The 26,253-nt window shown below is 50.9% G+C and overlaps 1 protein-coding gene and 2 non-coding genes across 3 annotated transcripts in view; 1 reads left to right on the top strand and 2 right to left on the bottom strand.

Moving 5' to 3' along the window:
• The first annotated feature begins 2,418 nt into the window (after nucleotides 1-2,418).
• Nucleotides 2,419-26,253, top strand: part of LOC132596881 (uncharacterized) — a 32,920-nt gene continuing 9,085 nt past the window's right edge. The window contains exons 1-11 of the mRNA XM_060295123.1: nucleotides 2,419-2,449; nucleotides 12,570-12,692; nucleotides 12,794-12,866; nucleotides 13,013-13,142; nucleotides 13,235-13,312; nucleotides 13,604-13,685; nucleotides 23,345-23,467; nucleotides 23,568-23,640; nucleotides 23,786-23,915; nucleotides 24,008-24,085; nucleotides 24,376-24,457. Of these exons, the coding sequence (XP_060151106.1) occupies nucleotides 2,419-2,449; nucleotides 12,570-12,692; nucleotides 12,794-12,866; nucleotides 13,013-13,142; nucleotides 13,235-13,312; nucleotides 13,604-13,685; nucleotides 23,345-23,467; nucleotides 23,568-23,640; nucleotides 23,786-23,915; nucleotides 24,008-24,085; nucleotides 24,376-24,457 (1,003 nt within the window). The remainder of the gene's footprint in view (nucleotides 2,450-12,569; nucleotides 12,693-12,793; nucleotides 12,867-13,012; nucleotides 13,143-13,234; nucleotides 13,313-13,603; nucleotides 13,686-23,344; nucleotides 23,468-23,567; nucleotides 23,641-23,785; nucleotides 23,916-24,007; nucleotides 24,086-24,375; nucleotides 24,458-26,253) is intronic.
• Nucleotides 7,309-7,425, bottom strand: LOC132594134 (U5 spliceosomal RNA). Its single transcript, XR_009560353.1, has one exon. It is a non-coding gene; the product is annotated as a U5 spliceosomal RNA (small nuclear RNA).
• On the bottom strand, nucleotides 18,095-18,211 carry LOC132594132 (U5 spliceosomal RNA). Its single transcript, XR_009560351.1, has one exon. It is a non-coding gene; the product is annotated as a U5 spliceosomal RNA (small nuclear RNA).

The raw sequence follows: 26,253 nt of genomic DNA, 5'->3' as shown, positions 1-26,253 counted from the left end.
CCCCTTTTATAGCACTTGTCACCAAACTGTTCACCGGGCACAAGACGCGTCCTATACAGGTTGGCCGAAAGGCTGAGTCAATGCTAGATGGAATGAATGACTGCGAAGCAGCCACAGAAAATGCCCTCTTTAAATTCTAGTCCCCTCCTCCTTCCTAACCGAATCTTTCCCTCCTTTTGCTTCCACCACTTCCTAGCTGTGGTACCTTATGGCAAGTGCTTTACCTCTCTGTGCCTCATTCCCTCAAATGTCCAATAGGGATAAGTCATCATGCTGTTGCAAAATGAAGCTCCTTGGTCACAGGGATCGTCACTGGGACTCTGAAAGGAAAGCCCTCAGCACAGACCCTAGGCAAACAAGGCCTCAATAAGGGTCCATCAGAAAGGAAAGTTTCTCTAAACTGCTGTCGACCTTGCCTCCTTTCTCATTTTCTGCTACACATCCCCACCCACTTGCTCTGTCTCCCCCTCACCCCTTGTCTTTCCCCATCCTGTCTCCCTGTGAAGACCCGCCGTCCTTCCCTCCTCCAGGAAACCTTCTAGATTCCTCAAAGCCCTTTGCCGGCCCTACCTCTGTGGGGCCTCCAGCTCTTTTCAGCCTCTAAGCCTCCAACCTTCTTCCTCTGGCTCCGGCTGGTTCTGTGAGTCCCAGGGGGCCTCGGCCTCCTCCTCCCTCTCCCCTTTAACTACGAGCTCCAGAAGGGCAGGACTGAGGGGTCGCCGGCCCAGCTCCCCCCACGCCTGGCACAGTGCTGGCCAGTAAGAGGTGCTAAGAAAGGTCGATAAAGAGTTGGAGGTGAGGGGGTGCTGCTTCCTTGCGAGGGCGAGGGCGGAGAGTGGAGCGGCGGGCCTCTCCAGCGCCCCTGCCTTCCCCAGCCATCGAGCTGATCAAGGACCTGGTCAACTACGACGTGTGCCCGGCACTGCTCAAGGGCCTCGTGGCGCTGCTGATACCGTCCTTCAAGGAGACCAGCAAACAGCAGTCCCAGATCGTCAGCGGTAGGGATCCACTGAGAACGGGGTGGTGGACCCGACGGGGCAGGGTGGAAGATGAGGGCGAGGGGTCCTCCAGCCTCACGGCCACTCCTCCCTCTTCCAGACTCTTCGGTTCTGCAGCTCACCACCCACCTGCCGTGGTTCTTGCAGCAGGCCGCGGCCACCAGGGCCACCGGGTAAGCGGGCAGCAGGTAGTGGGCAGATGCGGCAAGCCAGGCCCCGGCGCTGCCCACGGCCCCCAAGAGCGCTCCGGCCGCCGGAGGGTCCCACGGGGCCGCCGCAGCACGAATCCCACCCCCACCCGACGCCACCCACGCCCAGGATCCTGGCGCGAGGCAACACGAGCCTGGCCGAGGAGATGCTGCACCTGCGCGTGGTGCACAGCCTCATGGCCGCCATGGGCAACACGGACCACAGCAACGGCCAGCGGCAGGCCAGCCTCACGCTAGAGGTGCGCTGGGCGGCCGGGTGGCGGGCGGCAGGGCGGCGCGGCAGGCACAGCGCGTGGGCACGGCAGTCACGCCCCCTCGCCCGCCCACGCAGTACTTTGTGCAGTTATTCCCAGTGGTGGAGGAGCACGTGCGCAGGTCCATGGGGGAGGAACTCTACAAACTCTTCCGTGTAAGTGCTCCCGCCCCGCCGCGCCCCGCGGGACACAACAGTGCCCCTGTGCACAGCCCAGCGCACGGCCCCTCCCCCTGTACACCCCACACACAGATCGGCCTCGGGGCCGGCGGCGGGAAGGACTGCCCTGGCTTGGGTTTCTCCACCTGGCACCCTTCCGTCCCCTTTCCTGCCCTTCCAGTCAGGCTAAGAGCCTGACCGCAGCCTGCAACCTCCATGTGCCCACGCCCAACTCCAAGTCCAGGCTGCCCTGGCATCCAGCCCAGTTCCCCTTGCTCCTGTCCTCAGGGCAACGCCGAGGACTTGTACAGGAGAATAGATAGCTCTCAGGCGGACATCTTGGCGGCCAACGAAGTCAGTGTCACCAAAGGTGAGTGGGGTGTGAGGGGGCCTGGAGCAAAGGTGCGGCGGCACCCACACTCAGGCTCATCTCCCTGTCCCCAGAGCTGCATCTCAGTGGCCTCTCCGACAGCACCATGAGCTTTTGCTTTGGCCATTGTAATCAGGGTCAGGTGGCCTACGTCACACACTTCCAGAGGGAGGCTGTGGGAGAAAAGGAGCAACAGAGCCTCCAAGGCAAGCCAGGAAGCCCAGGCTGTGTGGCAGGGAAGCCTGGCAGGAGGAAGGAGCCAGGGCCAAGCTCCGGTTGACTCTTCTTGGCCCTTGGTGGGAGGCTGGGGATCTGCCCGCCAGAAGGGGAAAAGGAGAGCTGGCTGGGAAGGGTTCAATAAACAAACGGTCTTGCTATCTATCTGGTGTCCGTGTGTGGAGGGCAGAGGGCGATCTAGTGAGAGTTATGATGACGGGTCGGGGTGCCTCTGCTCACCAAGGTAAAACGCTGGTCTGAGGGGAAGGACCACCAACGTCGCAGAAGATTCAAGGGCACAGCCTGTGGAGCGGGCCTTACCTCAGCTCCCTGCTGGCCCCTGCGCTCTCCCCTCCAGGACACCACACCCACCTGGTTTTTCTCCTGCCTCTCCGGTTGCTTCCTTTCATTCTCTTTTGCTGATTCCTCCTCTTCAACCCAGCTGCCTTCAAGGTGGAGTGAGGCAGGACTCTGACCTGGAGCCTCTTCCCTACCTTTACACCCTGGTGATTCCATTGCTTTAAATACCACTTCTGTGCAACGACTCCCACGTTTCTATTTCCAGCTAAACATTTCTACCTCATGGTGTTGTCGACGAAAAATTTAATCAGTCGATCTAAGAAAGCACTGGAAAATTTTATTCGAGCCAAATTGCGGCGTATGAGCCGGGAACAGCCTCTCGGAAAGCTTCAAGAAGTGTTCTGCCTGTGAGAGGTCAAAGCACAGTTATCCAGGGCTTTGTACGTTAAAAGACGTACACAGTGACATTCACACAATCCACATCGACACCTACAAAGCAAGTAATGGGTCAGGGGTCATCAGGGCCCCTTACAAGACCAAGGAGGAAGGTTATCTCCTAAGGAGTTATCTTGTTGATACCAGGAGAAGGTTGCTCTTCACAGTTGACCAGGTATTTCTGCCCACCGGGAGGTGGGTCGATGCATGGTGCAGATACGCAATGCACAGTAGAGGGAAGAGAGGAGGCCAAAGGGCAGAGAAAATTATTTATGTTCAAATTTTCCTTGACTCCCTTTAGAATATGCATTTGTATTTCATCAGTGTCCAAAGCTGAACTCCCAGTCCTGTGCCATCTTCCCCAACTCAACTGACGGCAACTCATCCTTCCTGCCACTCAGAACAAAATCCTGGTGTTCTCCTTGATGTCTCTCTTTAACCTCTGGATCCATCCTGTCTGTTGACTCTACCTTCCAAATATATCCAGGATCCAACTATGTCTCACTACCTCCATTGCTAATACTCGGGTCCAAGCCACCATCATCTCTCTTCTAGATGACTCTGCTTTCTGCCCCATTCTCTTTGTCAGCACAGCAGCCAGAGTGGTCCTTGTAAACTTCAGATTCTGTCACTCTGCTCAGAACCTTGCAGGGCTCTCCATTTCACTGAGTAAAGCCCAAGCCCTTACTGTTACGGCCTCCAGGGTGATCTAGGCTCCCATGACTTCTGAACTCTCTCCTACTTCTCTCTCTCTTCTTCACTGGGCACCAGACACATTGGCTGTGTGGTTCTTGAAGCTGACAAAACAAGCTCCCGCTTTAGGGCTTTTGTGCAGACTTTTCTGCTGAACACTTGAGAGAGGTCCTCTTCCTAGAACCCTCACCCCAGGTGTCTGCATGGCTAACTCCATGACTTCCTTTCAACTCTTTACACAAAAGGTATCTTCTCAGGACTTACCTGGTGGTGCAGTGGATAAGACTCCGTGCTCCCAATACAGGGGGCCAGGGTTCGATCCCTGGTCAGGGAACTAGATCCCATGTGCATGCCACAACTAAGGAACTGGTGAGCCACAACTAAGGAGCCCGCCTGCCACAACTAAGACCCGGTGCAACCAAATAAATAAATAATTTTTTAAAAAAACAAAGTTACCTTCTCGGGGGGGGTTACCCTATTTTAAGTCGCGTCCCACACTACCAACCCCTATATTCTGACCCCCAACCCCTACCACTGCTGTTTTTTCCATAGCACTTATTTATGTGTTATTTATTTATTGGGTGTCTCCCCACCTGAATGTAAGCTCCAGCAGGGCAGGGATATTTGTTTTCATTACTGATATGTCCCAAATGCTGAGAACAATGCCTGGCACATATGAATGAACGACCGAGTTACTGTGAGGGCATTGTCCCTCAAAGTCAGAAGACATGAAGTCAGATGGCAGTAATTCTCCAGGGTGCCACAAGAGGGCATCACCGGCCCTGATCTTGTTGGTCAGAGGCAGCCTAACTTACCCCAAACTGGGATTTTGAGCCTCAGCTTTCCTCTATTTGGGCGGAAGGAGGAGAGAAAAGTTAAGGAAATATCGGTATGTTTTCCATAAAGCTAAATGGATATCCTGTTTTAAAGACGTGTCCTGTCCTTTGCTGTGAAGTCACTCTTACTGTTTTTAGTCTTGGAATGGCCTTTCTGTAGAATTATGATTTTAAAAATTAGTACCCCAGAAATTTTTTGGAAATTTTAATAATTGGAAAATCCAAAACTCTGGAAACCACTGGTCTAAGACGATAACTCTTTAATAACAATGGAGCTTTAAAAAATGAAATCTTAAGGGACTTCCCTGGTGGTCCAGGGGCTAAGACTCCACACTCCCAATGCAGAGGGGCCCAGGTTCGATCCCTGGTCAGGGACCTAGATCCCACATGCTGCAACTAAGGGTTCTCATGCCGTAGCTAAAGATCATGCGTGCCGCGGTTCAGACCTGGCTCAGCCAAATAAATAAATTTTTTCAAAATAAATAAATAAAAAGGAAATCTTAAGTATAATTCAAATATCCAAAACAAATACACGTTACATGAAATCTATTACTATACATTTATTCTCCCCCAACTTGTTATTTCCGAAAGTTCAGAACTACAACAAGTTGAAAGAATGAGTACCTATGACACATTTTCTTTCTCTCTCTCTGTTTACTGGGCTATTTGAAAGTTTCAGATGTCATGACATTTCACTGCTAAATATTTCACATTACGTGTCTACTAAGAATAAGGCCGTTCTCCTACATAATTACTATATCAGTATTGTGGTAGTGTGAGTCGTAGCCTCCAAATACATCCACATCCTGATCCCAGGAACCTGTAGATATGTTACTTCACACGGTAAAAGGGATTGTGCAGGTGTGATTAAGGATCTTGAGATGGGGAGATTCTCCTGGATTATCTAGGTAGGCCCCAGGTAATTACGAGGCTCTTTATACGGCAGGAGGTTCCAGAGTTAGGAGACGACACGACAGAAGCAAAAGATTTGGACTGCAAGGAAGGGGTCACAGGCCAAGGAATGAAGCCAGCTTTCTTAAAGGCAAGGGAACAGATTCTCCCTTGAAGCCTCTAGAAAGAATGCAGCCCTGTCAACACCTTAATTCTAGACTCCTGCCGTCCAGAAGTTGTTTTAAGTCACTAAGCGTGTGATAATTTGTTACAGCAGCAAGAAAACAAATACAATTATTAATTGAATAATGTCACGTGAAATAGAGTACACCCTAAAATTTCCACAAAGGCACCAAAAGTGTACCTTCTGCTTTCTTCCTGCCTTCCTTTCCTTGGTGTGTTATTGGGTTTTGTTCAGGATCCAGTTAAGGTTTGTATATTGCATTGGATTGTCATGCAGTATAAGCTTTTTCTTGTCTGTTTAATTTATGTACTGTATTTATTTGGGGCTGTGTTGGGTCTTCGTTGCTGCGTGTGGACTTTCTCTAGTTGCGTGGAGCGGGGGCTGCTCTCCGTTGCGGTGCACGGGCTTCTCACTGCGGTGGCTTCTCTTGTTGCCGAGCACGGGCTCCAGGTGCCCGGGCTCCAGTGCTTGTGGCACTCGGGCTCAGTAGCTGTGGGACCCGGGCTTAGTTGCTCCGCGGCATGGGGGATCTTCTGGGACCAGGACTCGAACCCGTGTCCCCTGCAGTGAGAGGCGGATTCTTAACCCCTGTACCACCAGGGAAGCCCTAAGCTTACTTCTAAAATTAAAATTTAGAGCAATTACTTGCGGTCTTCATCCACATTAGAAACTGGAAAACTACAGATGATCTTGAGCATTGCCTTTCCTTTTTTTTTTTTCCCCCGCCGCGCCAAGTGGCCTGCTGGGTTTCAGTTCCCCAACCGGGATCAAACCCGCGCCCCCTACCGTGGAAGCGTGGAGCCCTAACCACTGGTCCAGGGATTGCCAGGGAATTCCTCGAATTTCTTATTTTTAACAGTTCTAGTTTTAAGGCTAAACTACCTCATCAGAAAGTGTATATTTGAATGTTTATCATACAAACATCGACCAACTATACTTCAATTTTTTTGAAGCTTTTACAAAAGCCAAGTTACACAAGTGCAGCAGTTAGAACCACAATCCCAGAGAGGTGGGTCTCCCCGGAGGTGCTCACGTACTGCCTTGAACAATCCTTTGCAAACACATGTGCCCAAGCCTGAACTTGAATTCACGACCTAACCAAAGCCAGGTTAAGCGGATAATCTACAGCGAGCAACCGTCTACTGGACGACTGACTGCTCTGTGCCAGGCCGCGTGCCGTGCACGAGAAGCAGTTCAACTTTATTATGCCTGGTGGTCTCCAAGAAGATAAACCCGAAGCGCTAGGAACAAAGCGCGTTTTTAAGCTCTGTGAGTATTTGAATGCCTTATAACTTGTGAGGCCGCTCGCGCTTAGAAAGTGGGGGGTCACTTCTCTTGCGCCTCTTTCTCTTCCTTCCCCGGCGCTGCCTTCCTCAAACCAGGAACGGTACTTCCTCCTCAGAACACCATGCGCACTCCACGAGCACCAGTTGCCCCGTCCACACGAAGCTCGCCTCCTGAAGACAACCTCAGAGAAACATGACACAACACCTTGCTCTCACCGAGGACTGCAGTTGTTTACGAGCAACGGTCAAAAACCGCAAAAACAGCTCGCCACTGTATTATACCGCTCCGCCAACCAGGTTAATTCCAGGTGCTTGCCAGGATTCCGAAATCACACGTACGTCACACTAACAAACCAGCACAAAAACAGCCTACCACTAAGTCAAAACAGAGTTACCACTTTCTGCTCTGCAGCGTGTAACACTAACCAGCACAGATCCACCAAAATACAAGACATTCTTTTCTTTGCACAAATTTATTAGCCTTATATAAAACAAGGCCTCAAAAAATTGGGTAGAAACTCGGAATTGTTTCTCTCCACGGAAATCTTTAGTAAAAGGCGAAAGATTTATGCGTTCTGAAGAGAAACCAGAGTATGCCATCATAGTCGCTCACACAGTCCTCGGCTAACTGGAAGTCCCAACGCACCAACGGTAACTATTTACCCGCAAACAACGAGTGAGTTCTGCAATTATTTCACACACTTCTGTGAAAATATCCTGATTTCGAGTGGGGGCGGGAGTCAAAATTAATAGAAGGCTAGAGCCTTTTGAAAGTAGGCAAGATCCCGAATGCAATGCATTCTGGGTATGTAAATGAAGCTGAGTCACCAACCTCGCGCTTCGGCAAATGCCTTCATTAGTTTTCCTGCTCGGTCTAGAGCCACCACCAGGGGGCGTGGCAGAAACCAGATAGGAATATAGTCGCCGAGTCCAACCAGAAAGTCTGTTTTATTTTGTTTTGTTTTTATTAAGGGACGACATTTATTCCTTTTCCAAATGTTACAGTAACACCAGGGGGAAGGAAATGGTTTTAGCAGTTAGGGAAAAGAAAAGTGCAAATCTGGGGTTTGGCCGTTAAAAGTCATTTACAACAATGTGCGGGGAGGGAAGAAAAGAAGTTGTTTCACATCACAGGCCTCCCCACAACCCCAAAGCTTAATACGTGCTTACAAGTCAAAAAAGAGACAGTTGATTCACAAGCTGGAGGTTGAAACTTGAGTAAGACATTTAGAAAAACCTAGACAAGGGCAGTGTCCTCCCCCGCCCAGGTGCCACTGCAGGCACAGCACAAGAGACTACAAACAGCAGGGGAAGGTGGACACTCAGAGTTTGGGAGTGTAGGCACCCCCACCTCTGGCTCAGGGATTTGGGAAGTAAACATAACCTACTTGGAGAAGAATTGGGGAAGACAACCAGCAAACTGCCTTCTGCGCGGCTGGGAAAGGGAAGGAGGTAGGGCCAGGGGCAGGAGAATTTCACATCACTAACCTAACTTGGGAAACTGCAAGGGACCATCTTCAACTGGCCTTAAGAGCAAGAGCAGATGGATGATGGTGTTGCCGAAATATCAGCTTGCCTGTGCACCAATGCCGAACAGAAATACGGAGACAGATTTTGGAGGAAGAGAGAGATGCCTTTATTTTTCTGCCAGGCAGAAAGGAAGACACAGCAGGCTAGCGCCTGAAGAACTGTGCCCCCATCTCCTTCGGGAATAGGAAAAGATTTTATATGTGGGGCTCGCAGTCTGGCATATATGATAAGGATCAAAATAGTGAAGGTCTTGCATTCTTCTTCTTCCTGCGTTATTTCAAAACAGTCACTGCTGGCATCAGGCAGCCCGGTAACTGCGTCGGTGCGTCTCGGGGCTGTTGGCCTGCGTGACCTTCTTTCTGAAATGCAAATGTTACAGGGGGTGATTTGCTACAAGGCAGTGCAGGATGTAATTCACATAGTGTTAACGAGTCATAGGTTTGGGATGTCCCTGGTGGCACAGTGGTTAAGAATCCACCTGCCGGGCTTCCCTGGTCCCGCAATGGTTGAGAGTCCGCCTGCAGATGCAGCGGACACGTGTTCGTGCCCCAGTCCAGGAAGATTCCACATACCGCAGAGCGGCTAGGCCCGTGAGCCATGGCCGTTGAGCCTGCGCGTCCGGAGCCTGTGCTCCGCAACGGGAGAGGCCACAACAATGAGAAGCCCGCGTACCACAAAAAGAAAAAAAAAAAAAAAAAAGAATCCACCTGCCAATGCAGGGGACACGGGTTCGAACCCTGGCCCGGTAAGTTCCCACATGCCGAGGAGCAACTCAGCCGGTGTGCCACAACAACTGAGCCCAAATGCCACAACTTCTGATGCCCGCATGCCTAGAGGCCGTGCTCTGCAAAAAGAGAAGCCACCCAATGAGAGGCCCACGCACTTCAACGAAGAGTAGCCCCCGCTCGCCGCAACTAGAGAAACCCCGCGCGCAACAACGAAAAACCAATGCAGCCATACATAGTAAATAAATAAATAATAATGTCCATAAATTTAAAAAAAAAGAAAAGAAAAGAAAGACACTTTCCACTTTAGAGCAAAGGGCAGGCATGCTTACTGACTGCTATATAACATTCAGGTTCTCTGAAATCAGGGTTCCTCTTTGTAATAAAATCCATTGCATAAGCAGGCGTTCATCTGTGTTACTCCCATGGGACTGGGGGCAAAGGGAACTGATTCAAAAAGAGAAAACCCATATAATCAATATGAAGACTATAAAAGGAGACATCATTATAGATGGTACATTCATTAAAATGATTTTTTTAATGACATAATGAAAACTTCTTGCAATATGTTTGAAACTTTAGACGAAAACAGCGAGAAAATATAATTTACCAAAACGTACTCGAGAAGTAGAAAACCCAAAGTGTCCTCTAAGCATTAAAGAAAAGGAATCAGTAATTAATTTTTTCCATAAGATCAGAAGCTTCAGAGAATTCGATCAAACATTCAAGAAAACATTCTAGTCTTAAACTCTTCCAGAGATTAGAAAAAGAGAGTATATCTTTTCCAAAAATCCCTTTCACAGATTTTCCTGGAGGAGCGGCCATAGCATAGGAATAGACACCAGTCTTGGAGAGTTACAATCAGTTAAGGAGAGAGTGGCAAATGTAGCTAAGTGTACTCTGGTCTCTCTTCACATCACTTGTCCTTTTTTGTTTTTTCGGCTGCCTTTGGGTCTTCGTTGTGGTGCGTGGGCTTCTAGTTGCAGTGGCTTCTCTTGTTGTGGAGCGTGGGCTCAGTAGTTGAGGCACGTGGGCTCAGTAGTTGTGGCTTGCGGGCTCTAGCACGCAGGCTCAGTAGTTGTGGCGCACGGGCTTAGTTGCTCCGCGGCGCGTGGGATCTTCCAAGGCCAGGGCTCGAACCCGTGTCCCCTGCATTGGCAGGCGGATTCTTAACCACTGTGCCACCAGGGAAGTCCCAGATCACTTGTCTTTTACCTTTTACTAAAGATTTTGTGGAGAGGAATGTGTGGGACGTTGCCTTCTCATCTAAGACGGAAAGTTTCCAAGGTTTCATCTATTAGGTATGACCTTTGCTATAGTTTTTGGTAGATAGCTCTTACCACACTGAGATTCAATTTTCTCAAACTTTCTTTCTATTAAGATCATATATGTGCATTGCTAGATGGCACATTATTCCTTTTACACACTGCTAGACTCAATTTGCTAATATTTTGTGTAGAATTTTTGCATCTGTGTTCATGAGTAAGATTGCTATATAACTTCTCTAGAGCCTCACTTACAGCTGGGGGCAGGGAATCAGAGAACGCAGTTCCCAACCTACAACTTAAACTTGGAACTGCTTTCTAAAACAACAAGTTGGCTGCATCTTCTATCTCTTAACTACGCACCTCTTTCTAGTTCTACACATCAGCCATTTGTCTTTGAAATCCCACATACTTACCCTTATTTAAGTAAAACCTCAAAAGACTCCACTACCAATTCTCAAGTGTTTCTCTCCACGAAAGTCTTTGCCAAGACACAAAAGATTTCCTTAAACTGGGGAGGAATGTGTATGTGTGTACCATGCATGCCCATCCTCCCATATACTCGTTGGTCCCCCAACGTTTGTGGTGCCTTTGTACCTGCCAACAAAAACCTGTCTTCCATTGTAGAGAATGACCCCTAAACATGTTCTTACTGGGTAAAAGCTCCTGACAAGGAAATAAAAGGTGGGACTTCCCTGGTGGCGTAGTGGTTAAGAATCCACCTGCCAACGTAGGGGACACGGGCTCGAGCCCTGGTCCGGGAAGATCCCACATGTCGCCGAGCAACTAAGCCCGTGCGCCACAACTACTGAGCCCGAGGGCCACAACTACTGAAGCCCCCGCGCCTAGAGCCGGTGCGCCACAACAAGAGAAGCCACCTCAAGGAGAAGCCCGCGCACTGCAACAAAGAGTAGCCCCTCTGCTTACCACAACTCGAGAAGGCCCGTGCACAGTAACAAAGACCCAACGCAGCCTTAAATAAATAAATAGATTTTTTAAATTTTTTAAAAAGAAACTAAAACATTATTTTTTGTTTTTCAAACAGATAATACTGTTAATATTTCTCACGTAGTCTACACTGCATTCTGGTATGCAGATGAGCTAGTCAGGGAAACAACTGTGCCCTCGAAGTAGGTGGTGAGGCCAGCGGCACTTGACTCTGCAGCTGGGGGGACAGCTCATTTCTAAGCCCCGTCTTCCATGCAGCAAGCAATTGTGTTTACCCGCTGTCCTATCACACCACATTACCTGCCCGCTACCAGCTCTGCCTGTCTGGGGTTCTTTTCTCTTTACAAAAATATTCAGTCCTCTGCCATCTTCCCAGGCTCTCCCACAGCCCACCGACCCCTTTTATAGCACTTGTCACCAAACTGTTCGCCGGGCACAAGACGTGTCCTATACAGGTTGGCCGAAAGGCTGAGTCAATGCTAGATGGAATGAATGACTGCGAAGCAGCCACAGAAAATGCCCTCTTTAAATTCTAGTCCCCTCCTCCTTCCTAACCGAATCTTTCCCTCCTTTTGCTTCCACCGCTTCCTAGCTGTGGTACCTTATGGCAAGTGCTTTACCTCTCTGTGCCTCATTCCCTCAAATGTCCAATAGGGATAAGTCATCATGCTGTTGCAAAATGAAGCTCCTTGGTCACAGGGATCGTCACTGGGACTCTGAACGGAGAGCCCTCAGCACAGAGCCTAGGCAAACAAGGCCTCAATAAGGGTCCGTCAGAAAGGAAAGTTTCTCTAAACTGCTGTCAGCCTCGCCTCCTTTCTCATTTTCTGCTACACATCCCCACCCACTAGCTCTGCCTTCCCCTCACCCCTTGTCTTTCCCCATCCTGTCTCCCTGTGAAGACCCGCCGTCCTTCCCTCCTCCAGGAAACCTTCTAGATTCCTCAAAGCCCTTTGGCGGCCCTACCTCTGTGGGGCCTCCAGCTCTTTTCAGCCTCTAAGCCTCTAACCTTCTTCCTCCGGCTCTGGCTGGTTCTGTGAATCCCAGGGGGCCTCGGCCTCCTCCTCCCTCTCCCCTTTAACTACGAGCTCCAGAAGGGCAGGACTGAGGGGTCGCCGGCCCAGCTCCCCCCACGCCTGGCACAGTGCTGGCCAGTAAGAGGTGCTAAGAAAGGTCGATAAAGAGTTGGAGGGGAGAGGGTGCTGCTTCCTTGCGAGGGCGAGGGCGGGGAGTGGAGCGGCGGGCCTCTCCAGCGCCCCTGCCTTCCCCAGCCATCGAGCTGATCAAGGACCTGGTCAACTACGACGTGTGCCCGGCGCTGCTCAAGGGCCTCGTGGCGCTGCTGAAACCGTCCTTCAAGGAGACCAGCAAACAGCAGTCCCAGATCGTCAGCCGTAGGGATCCGCTGCGATCGGGGTGGTGGACCTCGACGGGGCAGGGTGGAAGACGAGGACGAGGGCTCCTCCAGCCTCACGGCCACTCCTCCATTTTCCAGACTCTTCGGTTCTGCAGCTCACCGCCCACCTGCCGTGGTTCTTGCAGCAGGCCGCGGCCACCAAGGCCACCGGGTAAGCGGGCAGCAGGTAGTGGGCAGATGAGGCAAGCTAGGCCCCAGCGCTGCCCGCGGGCCCCCAAGAGTGCTCCGGCCGCCGGAGGGTCCCACGGGGCCCCCGCAGCATGAATCCCACCCCCACCCCACGCCACCCCCGCCCAGGATCCTGGCGCGAGGCAACACGAGCCTGGCCGAGGAGATGCTGCACCTGCGCGTGGTGCACAGCCTCATGGCCGCCATGGGCAACATGGACCACAGCAACGGCCAGCGGCAGGCCAGCCTCACGCTAGAGGTGCGCTGGGCGGCCGGGTGGCGGGCGGCAGGGCGGCGCGGCAGGCACAGCGCGTGGGCACGGCAGTCACGCCCCCTCGCCCGCCCACGCAGTACTTTGTGCAGTTATTCCCAGTGGTGGAGGAGCACGTGCGCAGGTCCATGGGGGAGGAACTCTACAAGCTCTTCCGTGTAAGTGCTCCCGCCCCGCTGCGCCCCGCGGGACACAACAGTGCCCCTGTGCACAGCCCAGCGCACGGCCCCTCCCCCTGTACACCCCACACACAGATCGGCCTCGGGGCCGGCGGCGGGAAGGACTGCCCTGGCTTGGGCTTCTCCACCTGGCATCCTTCCGTCCCCCTTCCTGCCCTTCCAGTCAGGCTAAGAGCCTGACCGCAGCCTGCAACCTCCATGTGCCCACGCCCAACTCCAAGTCCAGGCTGCCCTGGCATCCAGCCCAGTTCCCCTTGCTCCTGTCCTCAGGGCAACGCCGAGGACTTGTACAGGAGAATAGATAGCAATCAGGCAGACATCTTGGCGGCCAACGAAGTCAATGTCACCAAAGGTGAGTGGGGTGTGAGGGGGCCTGGAGCAGAGGGGCGGTGGCACCCACACTCAGGTTCATCTCCCTGTCCCCAGAGCTGCATCTCAGTGGCCTCTCCGACAGCACCATGAGCTTTTGCTTTGGCCATTGTAATCAGGGTCAGGTGGCCTACGTCACACACTTCCAGAGGGAGGCTGTGGGAGAAAAGGAGCAACAGAGCCTCCACGGCAAGCCAGGAAGCCCAGGCTGTGTAGCAGGGAAGCCTGGCAGGAGGAAGGAGCCAGGGCCAAGCTCCGGTTGACTCTTCTTGGCCCTTGGTGGGAGGCTGGGGATCTGCCCGCCAGAAGGGGAAAAGGAGAGCTGGCTGGGAAGGGTTCAATAAACAAACGGTCTTGCTATCTATCTGGTGTCCGTGTGTGGAGGGCAGAGGGCGATCTAGTGAGAGTTATGATGACGGGTCGGGGTGCCTCTGCTCACCAAGGTAAAACGCTGGTCTGAGGGGAAGGACCACCAACGTCGCAGAAGATTCAAGGGCACAGCCTGTGGAGCGGGCCTTACCTCAGCTCCCTGCTGGCCCCTGCGCTCTCCCCTCCAGGACACCACACCCACCTGGTTTTTCTCCTGCCTCTCCGGTTGCTTCCTTTCATTCTCTTTTGCTGATTCCTCCTCTTCAACCCAGCTGCCTTCAAGGTGGAGTGAGGCAGGACTCTGACCTGGAGCCTCTTCCCTACCTTTACACCCTGGTGATTCCATTGCTTTAAATACCACTTCTGTGCAACGACTCCCACGTTTCTATTTCCAGCTAAACATTTCTACCTCATGGTGTTGTCGACGAAAAATTTAATCAGTCGATCTAAGAAAGCACTGGAAAATTTTATTCGAGCCAAATTGCGGCGTATGAGCCGGGAACAGCCTCTCGGAAAGCTTCAAGAAGTGTTCTGCCTGTGAGAGGTCAAAGCACAGTTATCCAGGGCTTTGTACGTTAAAAGACGTACACAGTGACATTCACACAATCCACATCGACACCTACAAAGCAAGTAATGGGTCAGGGGTCATCAGGGCCCCTTACAAGACCAAGGAGGAAGGTTATCTCCTAAGGAGTTATCTTGTTGATACCAGGAGAAGGTTGCTCTTCACAGCTGACCAGGTATTTCTGCCCACCGGGAGGTGGGTCGATGCATGGTGCAGATACCAATGCACAGTAGAGGGAAGAGAGGAGGCCAAAGGGCAGAGAAAATTATTTATGTTCAAATTTTCCTTGACTCCCTTTAGAATATGCATTTGTATTTCATCAGTGTCCAAAGCTGAACTCCCAGTCCTGTGCCATCTTCCCCAACTCAACTGACGGCAACTCATCCTTCCTGCCACTCAGAACAAAATCCTGGTGTTCTCCTTGATGTCTCTCTTTAACCTCTGGATCCATCCTGTCTGTTGACTCTACCTTCCAAATATATCCAGGATCCAACTATGTCTCACTACCTCCATTGCTAATACTCGGGTCCAAGCCACCATCATCTCTCTTCTAGATGACTCTGCTTTCTGCCCCATTCTCTTTGTCAGCACAGCAGCCAGAGTGGTCCTTGTAAACTTCAGATTCTGTCACTCTGCTCAGAACCTTGCAGGGCTCTCCATTTCACTGAGTAAAGCCCAAGCCCTTACTGTTACGGCCTCCAGGGTGATCTAGGCTCCCATGACTTCTGAACTCTCTCCTACTTCTCTCTCTCTTCTTCACTGGGCACCAGACACATTGGCTGTGTGGTTCTTGAAGCTGACAAAACAAGCTCCCGCTTTAGGGCTTTTGTGCAGACTTTTCTGCTGAACACTTGAGAGAGGTCCTCTTCCTAGAACCCTCACCCCAGGTGTCTGCATGGCTAACTCCATGACCTCCTTTCAACTCTTTACACAAAAGGTATCTTCTCAGGACTTACCTGGTGGTGCAGTGGATAAGACTCCGGGCTCCCAATACAGGGGGCCAGGGTTCGATCCCTGCTCCGGGACCTAGATCCCACATGCTGCAACTAAGGGTTCTCATGCCGTAGTTAAAGATCATGCGTGCCGCAGTTCAGACCTGGCTCAGCCAAATAAATAAATATTTTTCAAAATAAATAAATAAAAAGTAAAACTTAAGTATAATTCGAATATCCAAAACAAATATACTTACATAAAATTTATTACTATCCATTTATTCTCCCCCAACTTGTTATTTCCAAAAGTTCAAAACTACAACAACTTGAAAGAATGAGTACCTATGACACATTTTCTTTTTCCCTCTCTGTTTACTGGGCTTTATGAAAGTTTCAGATGTCATGACATTTCACTGCTAAATATTTCACATTACGTCTCTACTAAGAATAAGGCCGTTCTCCTACATAATTACTATATCAGTATTGTGGTAGTGTGAGTCGTAGCCTCCAAATACATCCACATCCTGATCCCAGGAACCTGTAGATATGTTGCTTCACACGGTAAAAGGGATTGTGCAGGTGTGATTAAGGATCTTGAGATGGGGAGATTCTCCTGGATTATCTAGGTGGGCCCCAGGTAATTACGAGGCTCTTTATACGGCAGGAGGTTCCAGAGTTAGGGGATGACACGACAGAAGCAAGAGATTTGGACTGCAAGGAAGGGGTCACAGGCCAAGGAATGAAGCCAGCTTTCTAAAGGTAAGGGAACAGATTCTCCCTTGAAGCCTCTAGAAAGAATGCAGCCCTGTCAACACCTTAATTCTAGACTCCTGCCGTCCAGAAGTTGTTTTAAGTCACTAAGCGTGTGATAATTTGTTACAGCAGCAAGAAAACAAATACAATTATTAATTGAATACTGTCACGTGAAATAGAGTACACCCTAAAATTTCCACAAAGGCACCAAAAGTGTACCTTCTGCTTTCTTCCTGCCTTCCTTTCCTTGGTGTGTTATTGGGTTTTGTTCAGGATTCAGTTAAGGTTTGTATATTGCATTTGATTGTCATGCAGTATAAGCTTTTTCTTGTCTGTTTAACTTATATATTGTATTCATTTTGGGCTGTGTTGGGTCTTCCCTGCGGTGCGCAGGCTTCTCACTGCGGTGGCTTCTCTTGTTGCCGAGCACGGGCTCCAGGTGCCCGGGCTCCAGTGCTTGTGGCACTCGGGCTCAGTAGTTGTGCTGCCCGGGCTTAGTTGCTCCGCGGCATGGGGGATCTTCCGGGACCAATGCTCGAACCCGTGTCCCCTGCAGTGAGAGGAGGATTCTTAACCCCTGTACCACCAGGGAAGCCCTAAGCTTACTTCTAAAATTAAAATTTAGAGCAATTACTTGCGGTCTTCATCCACATTAGAAACTGGAAAACTACAGATGATCTTGAGCATTGCCTTTCCTTTTTTTTTTTCTTTTTTCTTTGTTTCTTGTTTTTTTTTTTCCACCGCGCCGAGTGGCCTGCTGGGTTTCAGTTCCCCAGCCGGGATCAAACCCGCGCCTCCTGCCGTGGGAACGTGGAGCCCTAACCACTGGTCCAGGGATTGCCAGGGAATTCCTCGAATTTCTTATTTTTAACAGTTCTAGTTTTAAGGCTAAACTACCTCATCAGAAAGTGTATATTTGAATGTTTATCATACAAACATCGACCAACTATACTTCAATTTTTTGAAGCTTTTACAAAAGCCAAGTTACACAAGTGCAGCAGTTAGAACCACAATCCCAGAGAGGTGGGTCTCCCCGGAGGTGCTCACGTACTGCCTTGAACAATCCTTTGCAAACACATGTGCCCAAGCCTGAACTTGAATTCACGACCTAACCAAAGCCAGGTTAAGCGGATAATCTACAGCGAGCAACCGTCTACTGGACGACTGACTGCTCTGTGCCAGGCCGCGTGCCGTGCACGAGAAGCAGTGCAATTTTATTATGCCTGGTGGTCTCCAAGAAGATAAACCCGAAGCGCTAGGAACAAAGCGCGTTTTTAAGCTCTGTGAGTATTTGAATTTCTTATAACTTGTGAGGCCGCTCGCGCTTAGAAAGTGGGGGGGTCACTTCTCTTGCGCCTCTTTCTCTTCCTTCCCCGGCGCTGCCTTCCTCAAACCAGGAACGGTACCTCCGCCTCAGAACACCATGCGCACTCCACGAGCACCAGTTGCCCCGTCCACACGAAGCTCGCCTCCTGAAGACAACCTCAGAGAAACATGACACAACACCTTGCTCTCACCGAGGACTGCAGTTGTTTACGAGCAACGGTCAAAAACCGCAAAAACAGCTCGCCACTGTATTATACCGCTCCGCCAACCGGGTTAATTCCAGGCACTTGCCAGGATTCCGAAATCACACGTATGTCACACTAACAAACCATCACAAAAACGACCTACAACTAAGTCAAAACAGTGTTGCCACTCTTTGCACCGTGTAACGCTACCAGCACAGATCCACCAAAATACAAGACATTCTTTTCTTTGCACAAATTTATTAGCCTTATATAAAACAAGGCCTCAAAAAATTGGGTAGAAACTCGGAATTGTTTCTCTCCACGGAAATCTTTAGTAAAAGGCGAAAGATTTATGCGTTCTGAAGAGAAACCAGAGTATGCCGTCATAGCCGCTCACACAGTCCTCGGCTAACTGGAAGTCCCAACGCACCAACGGTAACTATTTACCCGCAAACAACGAGTGAGTTCTGCAATTATTTCACACACTTCTGTGAAAATATCCTGATTTCGAGTGGGGGCGGGAGTCAAAAGAAATAGAAGGCTAGAGCCTTTTGAAAGTAGGCAAGATCCCGATGGCAATGCATTGTGGGTATGTAAATGAAGCTGAGTCACCAACCTCGCGCTTCGGCAAATGCCTTCATTAGTTTTCCTGCTCGGTCTAGAGCCACCACCAGGGGGCGTGGCAGAAACCAGATAGGAATATAGTCGCCGAGTCCAACCAGAAAGTCTGTTTTATTTTGTTTTGTTTTTATTAAGGGACGACATTTATTCCTTTTCCAAATGTTACAGTAACACCAGGGGGAAGAAAATGGTTTTAGCAGTTAGGGAAAAAAAAAGTGCAAATCTGGGGTTTGGCTGTTAAAAGTTATTTACAACAATGTGCGGGGAGGGAAGAAAAGTTGTTTCACATCACAGGCCTCCCCACAGCCCCAAAGCTTAATACTTGCTTACAAGTCAAAAAAGAGACAGTTGATTCACAAGCTGGAGGCTGGAACTTGAGTAAGACATTTAGAAAAACCTAGACAAGGGCAGTGTCCTCCCCCGCCCAGGTGCCACTACAGGCACAGCACAAGAGACTACAAACAGCAGAGGAACGTGGATACTCAGGGTTTGGGAGTGTAGGCACCCCCACCTCTGGCTCAGGGATTTGGGGAGTAAACACAACCTACTTGGAGAAGAATTGGGGAAGACAACCAGCAAACTGCCTTCTGCGCGGCTGGGAAAGGGAAGGAGGTAGGGCCAGGGGCAGGAGAATTTCACATCACTAACCTAACTTGGGAAACTGCAAGGGACCATCTTCAACTGGCCTTAAGAGCAAGAGCAGATGGATGATGGTGTTGCCGAAATATCAGCTTGCCTGTGCACCAATGCTGAACAGAAATACGGAGACAGAGATTTTGGAGGAAGAGAGAGATGGCTTTATTTTTCTGCCAGGCAGTAAGGAAGACACAGCAGGCTAGCGCCTGAAGAACTGTGCCCCCATCTCCTTCGGGAATAGGAAAAGATTTTATATGTGGGGCTCGCAGTCTGGCATATATGATAAGGATCAAAATAGTGAGGGTCTTGCATTCTTCTTCTTCCTGCGTTATTTCAAAACAGTCACTGCTGGCATCAGGCAGCCCGGTAACTGCGTCGGTGCGTCTCGGGGCTGTTGGCCTGCGTGACCTTCTTTCTGAAATGCAAATGTTACAGGGGGTGATTTGCTACAAGGCAGTGCAGGATGTAATTCACATAGTGTTAACGAGTCATAGGTTTGGGATGTCCCTGGTGGCACAGTGGTTAAGAATCCACCTGCCGGGCTTCCCTGGTCCCGCAATGGTTGAGAGTCCGCCTGCAGATGCAGCGGACACGTGTTCGTGCCCCGGTCCGGGAAGATTCCGCATGCCGCGGAGCGGCTAGGCCCGTGAGCCATGGCCGTTGAGCCTGAGCGTCCGGAGCCTGTGCTCCGCAACGGGAGAGGCCACAACAGTGAGAGGCCCGCGTACCACAAAAAGAAAAAAAAAAAAAAATCCACCTGCCAATGCAGGGGACACGGGTTCGAACCCTGGGCCGGTAAGTTCCCACATGCCAAGGAGCAACTCAGCCGGTGTGCCACAACAACTGAGCCCAAATGCCACAACTCCGGATGCCCGCGTGCCTAGAGGCCGTGCTCTGCAACAAGAGAAGCCACCCAATGAGAAGCCCGCGCACTTCAACGAAGAGGAGCCCCCGCTCGCCGCAACTAGAGAAACCCCGCGCGCAACAACGAAAAACCAATGCAGCCATACATAGTAAATAAATAAATAATAATGTCCATAAATTAAAAAGAAAAGAAAAGAAAAGAAAGACACTTTCCACTTTAGAGCAAAGGGCAGGCATGCTTACTGACTGCTATAAAACATTCAGGTTCTCTGAAATCAGGGTTCCTCTTTGTAATAAAATCCATTGCATAAGCAGGCGTTCATCTGTGTTACTCCCATTGGACTTGGGGGCAAAGGGAACTGATTCAAAAAGAGAAAACCCATATAATCAATATGAAGACTATAAAAGGAGACATCATTATAGATGGTACATTCATTAAAATGATTTTTTTAATGACATAATGAAAACTTCTTGCAATATGTTTGAAACTTTAGACGAAAACAGCGAGAAAATATAATTTACCAAAACGTACTCGAAAAGTAGAAAACCCAAAGTGTCCTCTAAGCATTAAAGAAAAGGAATCAGTAATTAATTTTTTCCATAAGATCAGAAGCTTCAGAGAATTCGATCAAACATTCAAGGAAACATTCTAGTCTTAAACTCTTCCAGAGATTAGAAAAAGAGAGTACATCTTTTCCAAAAATCCCTTTCACAGATTTTCCTGGAGGAGCGGCCATAGCACAGGAATAGACACCAGTCTTGGAGAGTTACAATCAGTTAAGGAGAGAGTGGCAAATGTAGCTAAGTGTACTCTGGTCTCTCTTCACATCACTTGTCCTTTTTTGTTTTTTCAGCTGCCGTTGGGTCTTCGTTGTGGTGCGTGGGCTTCTAGTTGCAGTGGCTTCTCTTGTTGTGGAGCGTGGGCTCAGTAGTTGAGGCACGTGGGCTCAGCAGTGTGGCTTGCAGGCTCTAGCACGCAGGCTCAGTAGTTGTGGCGCACGGGCTTAGCTGCTCCGCGGCGCGTGGGATCTTCCCAGGCCAGGGCTCGAACCCGTGTCCCCTGCATTGGCAGGCGGATTCTTAACCACTGTGCCACCAGGGAAGTCCCAGATCACTTGTCTTTTACCTTTTACTAAAGATTTTGTGGAGAGGAATGTGTGGGACGTTGCCTTCTCATCTAAGACGGAAAGTTTCCAAGGTTTCATCTATTAGGTATGACCTTTGCTATAGTTTTTGGTAGATAGCTCTTACCACACTGAGATTCAATTTTCTCAAACTTTCTTTCTATTAAGATCATATATGTGCATTGCTAGATGGCACATTATTCCTTTTACACACTGCTAGACTCAATTTGCTAATATTTTGTGTAGAATTTTTGCATCTGTGTTCATGAGTAAGATTGCTATATAACTTCTCTAGAGCCTCACTTACAGCTGGGGGCAGGGAAACAGAGAACGCAGTTCCCAACCTACAACTTAAACTTGGAACTGCTTTCTAAAACAACAAGTTGGCTGCATCTTCTATCTCTTAACTACGCACCTCTTTCTAGTTCTACACATCAGCCATTTGTCTTTGAAATCCCACATACTTACCCTTATTTAAGTAAAACCTCAAAAGACTCCACTACCAATTCTCAAGTGTTTCTCTCCACGAAAGTCTTTGCCAAGACACAAAAGATTTCCTTAAACTGGGGAGGAATGTGTATGTGTGTACCATGCATGCCCATCCTCCCATATACTCGTTGGTCCCCCAACGTTTGTGGTGCCTTTGTACCTACCAACAAAAACCTGTCTTCCATTGTAGAGAATGACCCCTAAACATGTTCTTACTGGGTAAAAGCTCCTGACAAGAAAATAAAAGGTGGGACTTCCCTGGTGGCGTAGTGGTTAAGAATCCACCTGCCAACGTAGGGGACACGGGCTCGAGCCCTGGTCCGGGAAGATCCCACACGTCGTCGAGCAACTAAGCCCGTGCGCCACAACTACTGAGCCCGAGGGCCACAACTACTGAAGCCCCCGCGCCTAGAGCCGGTGCGCCACAACAAGAGAAGCCACCTCAAGGAGAAGACCGTGCACTGCCACAAAGAGTAGCCCCTCTGCTTACCACAACTCGAGAAGGCCCGTGCACAGTAACAAAGACCCAACGCAGCCTTAAATAAATAGATTTTTTAAATTTTTTAAAAAGAAACTAAAACATTATTTTTTGTTTTTCAAACAGGTAATACTGTTAATATTTCTCACGTAGTCTACACTGCATTCTGGTATGCAGATGAGCTAGTCAGGGAAACAACTGTGCCCTCGAAGTAGGTGGAGAGGCCAGCGGCACTTGACTCTGCAGCTGGGGGGACAGCTCATTTCTAAGCCCCGTCTTCCATGCAGCAAGCATTTGTGTTTACCCGCTGTCCTATCACACCACATTACCTGCCCGTTTCCAGCTCTGCCTGTCTGGAGTTCTTTTCTCTTTACAAAAATATTCAGTCCTCTGCCATCTTCCCAGGCTCTCCCACAGCCCACCGACCCCTTTTATAGCACTTGTCACCAAACTGTTCACCGGGCACAAGACGCGTCCTATACAGGTTGGCCGAAAGGCTGAGTCAATGCTGGATGGAATGAATGACTGCGAAGCAGCCACAGAAAATGCCCTCTTTAAATTCTAGTACCCTCCTCCTTCCTAACCGAATCTTTCCCTCCTTTTGCTTCCACCACTTCCTAGCTGTGGTACCTTATGGCAAGTGCTTTACCTCTCTGTGCCTCATTCCCTCAAATGTCCAATAGGGATAAGTCATCATGCTGTTGCCAAATGAAGCTCCTTGGTCACAGGGATCGTCACTGGGACTCTGAAAGGAAAGCCCTCAGCACAGACCCTAGGCAAACAAGGCCTCAATAAGGGTCCATCAGAAAGGAAAGTTTCTCTAAACTGCTGTCGACCTTGCCTCCTTTCTCATTTTCTGCTACACATCCCCACCCACTTGCTCTGTCTCCCCCTCACCCCTTGTCTTTCCCCATCCTGTCTCCCTGTGAAGACCCGCCGTCCGTCCCTCCTCCAGGAAACCTTCTAGATTCCTCAAAGCCCTTTGCCGGCCCTACCTCTGTGGGGCCTCCAGCTCTTTTCAGCCTCTAAGCCTCCAACCTTCTTCCTCTGGCTCCGGCTGGTTCTGTGAGTCCCAGGGGGCCTCGGCCTCCTCCTCCCTCTCCCCTTTAACTACGAGCTCCAGAAGGGCAGGACTGAGGGGTCGCCGGCCCAGCTCCCCCCACGCCTGGCACAGTGCTGGCCAGTAAGAGGTGCTAAGAAAGGTCGATAAAGAGTTGGAGGTGAGGGGGTGCTGCTTCCTTGCGAGGGCGAGGGCGGGGAGTGGAGCGGCGGGCCTCTCCAGCGCCCCTGCCTTCCCCAGCCATCGAGCTGATCAAGGACCTGGTCAACTACGACGTGTGCCCGGCGCTGCTCAAGGGCCTCGTGGCGCTGCTGACACCGTCCTTCAAGGAGACCAGCAAACAGCAGTCCCAGATCGTCAGCGGTAGGGATCCACTGAGAACGGGGTGGTGGACCCGACGGGGCAGGGTGGAAGACGAGGACGAGGGGTCCTCCAGCCTCACGGCCACTCCTCCATTTTCCAGACTCTTCGGTTCTGCAGCTCACCACCCACCTGCCGTGGTTCTTGCAGCAGGCCGCGGCCACCAGGGCCACCGGGTAAGCGGGCAGCAGGTAGTGGGCAGATGCGGCAAGCCAGGCCCCGGCGCTGCCCACGGCCCCCAAGAGCGCTCCGGCCGCCAGAGGGTCCCACGGGGCCGCCGCAGCACGAATCCCACCCCCACCCGACGCCACCCCCGCCCAGGATCCTGGCGCGAGGCAACACGAGCCTGGCCGAGGAGATGCTGCACCTGCGCGTGGTGCACAGCCTCATGGCCGCCATGGGCAACACGGACCACAGCAACGGCCAGCGGCAGGCCAGCCTCACGCTAGAGGTGCGCTGGGCGGCCGGGTGGCGGGCGGCAGGGCGGCGCGGCAGGCACAGCGCGTGGGCACGGCAGTCACGCCCCCTCGCCCGCCCACGCAGTACTATGTGCAGTTATTCCCAGTGGTGGAGGAGCACGTGCGCAGGTCCATGGGGGAGGAACTCTACAAACTCTTCCGTGTAAGTGCTCCCCCCCGCCGCGCCCCGCGGGACACAGCAGTGCCCCTGTGCACAGCCCAGCGCACGGCCCCTCCCCCTGTACACCCCACACACAGATTGGCCTCGGGGCCGGCGGCGGGAAGGACTGCCCTGGCTTGGGCTTCTCCACCTGGCATCCTTCCGTCCCCCTTCCTGCCCTTCCAGTCAGGCTAAGAGCCTGACCGCAGCCTGCAACCTCCATGTGCCCACGCCCAACTCCAAGTCCAGGCTGCCCTGGCATCCAGCCCAGTTCCCCTTGCTCCTGTCCTCAGGGCAACGCCGAGGACTTGTACAGGAGAATAGATAGCTCTCAGGCGGATATCTTGGCGGCCAACGAAGTCAGTGTCACCAAAGGTGAGTGGGGTGTGAGGGGGCCTGGAGCAAAGGTGCGGCGGCACCCACACTCAGGCTCATCTCCCTGTCCCCAGAGCTGCATCTCAGTGGCCTCTCCGACAGCACCATGAGCTTTTGCTTTGGCCATTGTAATCAGGGTCAGGTGGCCTACATCACACACTTCCAGAGGGAGGCTGTGGGAGAAAAGGAGCAACAGAGCCTCCAAGGCAAGCCAGGAAGCCCAGGCTGTGTGGCAGGGAAGCCTGGCAGGAGGAAGGAGCCAGGGCCAAGCTCCGGTTGACTCTTCTTGGCCCTTGGTGGGAGGCTGGGGATCTGCCCGCCAGAAGGGGAAAAGGAGAGCTGGCTGGGAAGGGTTCAATAAACAAACGGTCTTGCTATCTATCTGGTGTCCGTGTGTGGAGGGCAGAGGGCGATCTAGTGAGAGTTATGATGACGGGTCGGGGTGCCTCTGCTCACCAAGGTAAAACGCTGGTCTGAGGGGAAGGACCACCAACGTCGCAGAAGATTCAAGGGCACAGCCTGTGGAGCGGGCCTTACCTCAGCTCCCTGCTGGCCCCTGCGCTCTCCCCTCCAGGACACCACACCCACCTGGTTTTTCTCCTGCCTCTCCGGTTGCTTCCTTTCATTCTCTTTTGCTGATTCCTCCTCTTCAACCCAGCTGCCTTCAAGGTGGAGTGAGGCAGGACTCTGACCTGGAGCCTCTTCCCTACCTTTACACCCTGGTGATTCCATTGCTTTAAATACCACTTCTGTGCAACGACTCCCACGTTTCTATTTCCAGCTAAACATTTCTACCTCATGGTGTTGTCGACGAAAAATTTAATCAGTCGATCTAAGAAAGCACTGGAAAATTTTATTCGAGCCAAATTGCGGCGTATGAGCCGGGAACAGCCTCTCGGAAAGCTTCAAGAAGTGTTCTGCCTGTGAGAGGTCAAAGCACAGTTATCCAGGGCTTTGTACGTTAAAAGACGTACACAGTGACATTCACACAATCCACATCGACACCTACAAAGCAAGTAATGGGTCAGGGGTCATCAGGGCCCCTTACAAGACCAAGGAGGAAGGTTATCTCCTAAGGAGTTATCTTGTTGATACCAGGAGAAGGTTGCTCTTCACAGTTGACCAGGTATTTCTGCCCACCGGGAGGTGGGTCGATGCATGGTGCAGATACGCAATGCACAGTAGAGGGAAGAGAGGAGGCCAAAGGGCAGAGAAAATTATTTATGTTCAAATTTTCCTTGACTCCCTTTAGAATATGCATTTGTATTTCATCAGTGTCCAAAGCTGAACTCCCAGTCCTGTGCCATCTTCCCCAACTCAACTGACGGCAACTCATCCTTCCTGCCACTCAGAACAAAATCCTGGTGTTCTCCTTGATGTCTCTCTTTAACCTCTGGATCCATCCTGTCTGTTGACTCTACCTTCCAAATATATCCAGGATCCAACTATGTCTCACTACCTCCATTGCTAATACTCGGGTCCAAGCCACCATCATCTCTCTTCTAGATGACTCTGCTTTCTGCCCCATTCTCTTTGTCAGCACAGCAGCCAGAGTGGTCCTTGTAAACTTCAGATTCTGTCACTCTGCTCAGAACCTTGCAGGGCTCTCCATTTCACTGAGTAAAGCCCAAGCCCTTACTGTTACGGCCTCCAGGGTGATCTAGGCTCCCATGACTTCTGAACTCTCTCCTACTTCTCTCTCTCTTCTTCACTGGGCACCAGACACATTGGCTGTGTGGTTCTTGAAGCTGACAAAACAAGCTCCCGCTTTAGGGCTTTTGTGCAGACTTTTCTGC

The sequence above is a fragment of the Globicephala melas genome, chromosome 1 (genome assembly GCF_963455315.2).
Source record: "Globicephala melas chromosome 1, mGloMel1.2, whole genome shotgun sequence".
NCBI classification, from domain to species: domain Eukaryota; kingdom Metazoa; phylum Chordata; class Mammalia; order Artiodactyla; family Delphinidae; genus Globicephala; species Globicephala melas.
This window is presented reverse-complemented; position numbering and strand designations above follow the sequence as displayed.